The 4,853-nt window shown below is 46.9% G+C and overlaps 1 protein-coding gene across 1 annotated transcript; it reads left to right on the top strand.

Annotated features, from left to right (window-relative positions):
• The first annotated feature begins 2,309 nt into the window (after positions 1 to 2,309).
• Positions 2,310 to 4,608, top strand: SMIM10L1 (small integral membrane protein 10 like 1). Its single transcript, XM_045293277.1, has one exon. The coding sequence runs from the start codon at positions 2,400 to 2,402 to the stop codon at positions 2,601 to 2,603; it is 204 nt and encodes a 67-aa protein (XP_045149212.1). The 5' UTR covers positions 2,310 to 2,399; the 3' UTR covers positions 2,604 to 4,608.
• The last annotated feature ends 245 nt before the right edge of the window (positions 4,609 to 4,853 follow it).

The following is a 4,853-nucleotide window of genomic DNA, read 5'->3' as shown; positions in this document are numbered from 1 at the left end:
ACACTTTCCTGAGAAGGGGAAGGACTGGACCAATCCAAGAGGGGCCAAGGGTCAAGAGGCTGAGGGCCAGGGAGAGACTTGCTTGTAAGCACAGATGAGAAGAGTGTATTCCAACTATGGAACTGTATCCTGAGTCTATTCTGATCCCAAGTTTTGTAACTTACTTCCCAAATAAACTCCATAATTGTATTCTCTGTGTGTTCTGTATAACCAGTCAACCAACGATATAACCAGCAGAGAAATACAGAGTGGCATAGGAGGGGTAGCCATCTGAGGTGGTCAAACAGTTGGAGAGAGAAGACACGGCTCACTTCCCACTCATAGGAATTAGCCTTGGATGGTTGGTGCTGATAATTATTCTCCTCAGGCCTTGTGAAGTTAGAGGACGCCAAGACAACATTTCCATTATGCCATTTTCAGGCACACATAGATCATCATCTCCAATGTTGCATCCGATTACGTGCTTCAGCATGATGTGATTCACTGTGCTGTCTTGTTCTGGAAACTGGCAGATGTTGCTAGGAGACTGTTTTTGACTAATATCAGTATGTGGTACTGGGTGAGATGAGATATTTGAACAGTGTTTTCAAAACTAGACTACAATCTAAAAGCTGTGATCAAAGACCACATATGTGAATAATCCATACAGTAGCTATAGATTGTCTATGGTGAAAAATACAGAGCTTGCCATTTAAATTGGGAGCGTGGGAAAGGTAAAGAAATGTGCATCACTTAAAAGTGTCTCCGAACGATGAGAAATACAACTTTCCTCTAGTTCCTAAATGCTTCCTCCCCGCTCCCACTACCATGACTCGAATTCGACCTTGCAAGGCTGGCTAGACCAGAGGAGGTACACTGGTACAGATAGGAACTGAAAATACAGGGAATCCAGGACGGATGAGCCCTACAGGACCAGTGGTGTGAGTGGCGAAACAGGGAGGATAAAGGGAGAATGGGTAGGAAAGAGGGAACCGATTACAAGGAACTATATGTGACCTCCTCCCTGGGGGACAGACAACCGAAAAGTGGGTGAAGGGAGACGTCGGACAGGGCAAGATATGACAAAAATACCAATTTATAAACTATCAAGGGCTCATGCGGGAGGGGGGAGCGGGGAGGGAGGGGGAAAATGAGGACCTAATGTCGGGGGTTTAAGTGGAGAGAAAAAATGTTTTGAGAAGGATGTACAAATGCGCTTTACACAATTGATGTGTGTATGGATTGCGATAACAGTGGTATGAGCCCCTAATAAAATGTTTAAAAAAAAAAAAGTGTCTCCTATAACCCCAGAAAAGTATCATTGACAATGAAAGATCCATTATGAGTATTTGGGGTTTGGAAGTGAATATGAGTAATATTCTAAACCTTGGACCCTAGCTATGTTTCACAGGTGCTTCTCCATGCATAAAAATGACTTTAGCATTCACACCTCACCTGCCTGAACTTTTCATGGATTTATATAGATGGGAATGCGACATTATGATACAAAAAAAAATTCTCCTCTATTGCTTGTCAGTATGTAATTTGTCAGAATTGAAATCATCCTTTCCAATTAAAGAAAATCTGAATAGTCCATTATAAACAATTCATTTTGAGATGGTGGTCCTTCACAGTAATGGAATGTTAAGAATATGGGTCTTTGTACCCAGGCTGGTTTATTATGCCCTTCGATGCAAGTTAACAGTGTGAATTTTTTTAAATTCCGGGTTAATATCCCAGGTCACATGCAATTTTGCAGGAGCAAGCAAACCAACAGCTAATCTAGGCTTCGCCCTGTGCAAAAGTGAAACATAAATTTACTTAGCTTCCATTCTTCATTTTGAAGAGGAGATCTACGTGTGTATGTGTATGGGTGGCGCCATGGGTCCAGCATTGGACCGTTAAGCTCAAGGTTGGCAATTCAAGCCCACCAGGTTACACAGTGGTTACACGTTAGCCTGCTGTTCGAAACCACCAACCACCGAGGGAGAACGACTCAGAAGCCGCAGGCGCGGTTCCTCCCAGTCCTACGGGGTGGCTACGCGTCGGAATCGACTCGATGGCGCGCTGCTCCGGTGAAGATCTCGGAGGCCCTAAGCCACCGTTCTACCGTCTCCTATAGGGTCCGTGGCAGTGGGGCTGGTTTGGGTTGGTACAATGTCAAAACCCAGGTAAGTGGTTCGGGGTACACCGACCACGTATCAAACTCTACGTGGCAGACACCGTTCGGAAAGCAGACCGGAAGGGGCGGCGCGCCCGCTGGGCGGGGCGCGGGCACTGCGGACCGGCCAGCGCGCATGCGGGAGGCGCAGCTACGAGCCCAGCGGGCGCAGCTCCGAGCCCAGCGGCCGCAGTGTCCCCAGTCTCGTCGGTCCAGCTTCGGGCGAGGGCTCCGCACGGCCTTCAGCCACGCCGGGTCCATGGCTATGGAGGCAGCTTCCTCGGCGTTGGCCGTCAGGGCCATGGGCCCGGCCGTCACCGGCTCGTACGGGGTCTTCTGCAAGGGGCTCTCTCGCACCCTGCTCGCCTTCTTCCACCTGGCCTGGCAGCTGCGCATGAACTTCCCGTACTTCTACATCGCGGGCTCCATCATCCTGAACATCCGCCTGCAGGTACACATCTAGAGCGACCAGGGCGGGGCGGGGCGGCCCGGTGGCGACTCCTTGGCGACCCGAAGGGGCAGCGGCCGACTGCGCAGCGCGCGATCTCGCGAGATGTTGTGGAGCCGCCTCGGCCACGCCCCGGATGACACCCCCCCCCATGACCCCCAACGGCCCCTGCGTGAGCCCCAGAACGCGGAGCCCTTAGAGTAAGACCCCCCGGAAATATTTCAGACGTTATCCACCCATCAATAAAAGTAGGACGGACTCAATGTGACCGAGGGCGCAGGATACATGAAAGGCTACTAGATTTGTCAGAAAAAAATAACGAACGGCAAGCGATGGCCAGAATTAAAATGAGAGGTCGGTGAACTTCGGGAATATTGGATTGGATTGTAAGCAATACATTTGAATGGCTAAGAAGCCGAGAAAAATAGAAATGTCATACGGACGGGATATAATTTCTCCCACAAAAGAAAGCAATGACAATTAGAGACTCTGAACAAAACAATGAAAACTACCAACAAGGCATTCCTCGAAACAAAAACCGTAAAAACGCTGCAGGATTTCGAACAGATGCGAATGTAAACAAACGGATTCGAGTTCAGTCTCCCTTTGAGTAGTAGTAATTGGATCAAGACCTTGACGCCAAAGAAGAAAACCCAAAGACAACGCTTAGCATTCATTTAATATTTAAATACCGGAAATTACGATTTTCCTTTTTTTTTTTTTTTTTAGCGGAACACAATTGTAATTACAAACTAGAATGCAAATGTCATTGTATGGTTGGCAATTGGGCGTGCTGGGGAGGGGGAGACGGGTAATTGTGTCCTTAGAAAGTGAGAATTGAAGTGATACTGTGTGTTGAGAAGAAAGATGTATTTGACTGTTTAAAGGAGTCCAAGTAAGAAATCCGTGTCACTGTCTTGGGGAAGGAGGGCCTGAAGTCCACAGGAATTGCCTAACGAAGAAAGATGAAGGGAGACGACACGAGAGTAGCTGATATATTTGAATTGAAACAGAGTTTAGTTTTTCAAAGAGTGTAGGTGGATTAGTAATCTCTACATTTAAAAACCGAGGCAATTATGAGCCCTTCTCAAAATGCAAAGTAATTTAACAATACACTACATGCCTCAACTGTGAATAGTCGTAGTCATAGTGTTCGATGCCATGAAGTCAGTTCGAACTCGGCCATCCTGTGTACAGAAAAAGAAACACTGCCAGGTCTTGCTCCCGCCCCAAACCCTTGCTGTTGAGCCCACTGTTGCAGTCACTGTGCCAGTCCTCATTTTGAATGAAGTCAACAAGTGCCCCTGGGGGTGGAGTGGTTAAATGCTAGGCTGTGGCTGCTGACTGGTCTTTGGTTTGAACCCACCGTCCCCTCGGAGTAGGACAAAGAAGTGGCAGTCAGCTTCTGTAAAGATAATGCCAGGGAGGCACTCCGGGGCCGTTGGACTCTGTCCTGCAGAGTCACTATGCCTGGGAATATACTCAACCAGACCAGGTGGATTTCTTTAACCACCGAGGGAAAGTGTCTTGGGGAATGAATTCAGACCTAATACAGAAAAGTCAAGAAACGAATGTAAACAAGTTTGACGTGAAAAGAGGTCACTGATAAGCAGTTAAGAGTTCAGATTGGTTGTATGGAGGAAAGAAAGCAGAAATTGGGTAGGGAGAGGCAGGTGACTGCTGTTGGATTTTTTGAACTATATATATTTCTTTGATTAAAACTTCAATACATCTCCTTTTCAGATTCCCTCTAGATAATTTAAGTGTACAACACTAGTTATGAGCCACAAGAGTAGAATGGGATTGAGTTTTTCATTCAAGCAGACCTCTGTAGTTTTGTAGTCTTATGTGCTTATTAATCTGTCTATTAACCTATCTAAACAGGTTCCTCACCTGTTAAATGTCTGTGTGAAAATTAGAAATAACCCTGCCTTAGTCCACGGTAAACTAAATTGTGTGTGTATGTGTGTTACTACAGAATGCCATGTTAAACTGTGAATAAAATGTACACATGTGAAAAGTTCTTGTTCCAGTAGCGTTTGTTAGTCCCAGAGGAGACAAGCAGGGTACTGACTAGAGGGAGCCCTTAGGACGACATCTGGACCAGTACTGCCAAGGTAATCTCTCCGCACTCTGCGTTTCACTCATTGTGTCCAACAGACGAATACACGCCAGCGTGTGAAATGAAGCACGCCTTCCAGCACTGCCTGGCTTTCCTCCTGCTGTTGACTCCTTGTCTCCAGCAAGGCCTACCGTCCTCTTTCC

The sequence above is a fragment of the Echinops telfairi genome, unplaced genomic scaffold, assembly GCF_000313985.2.
Source record: "Echinops telfairi isolate 266 unplaced genomic scaffold, ASM31398v2 ScPeMD7_1957;HRSCAF=2489, whole genome shotgun sequence".
In the NCBI taxonomy this organism is placed as follows: domain Eukaryota; kingdom Metazoa; phylum Chordata; class Mammalia; order Afrosoricida; family Tenrecidae; genus Echinops; species Echinops telfairi.
This window is presented reverse-complemented; position numbering and strand designations above follow the sequence as displayed.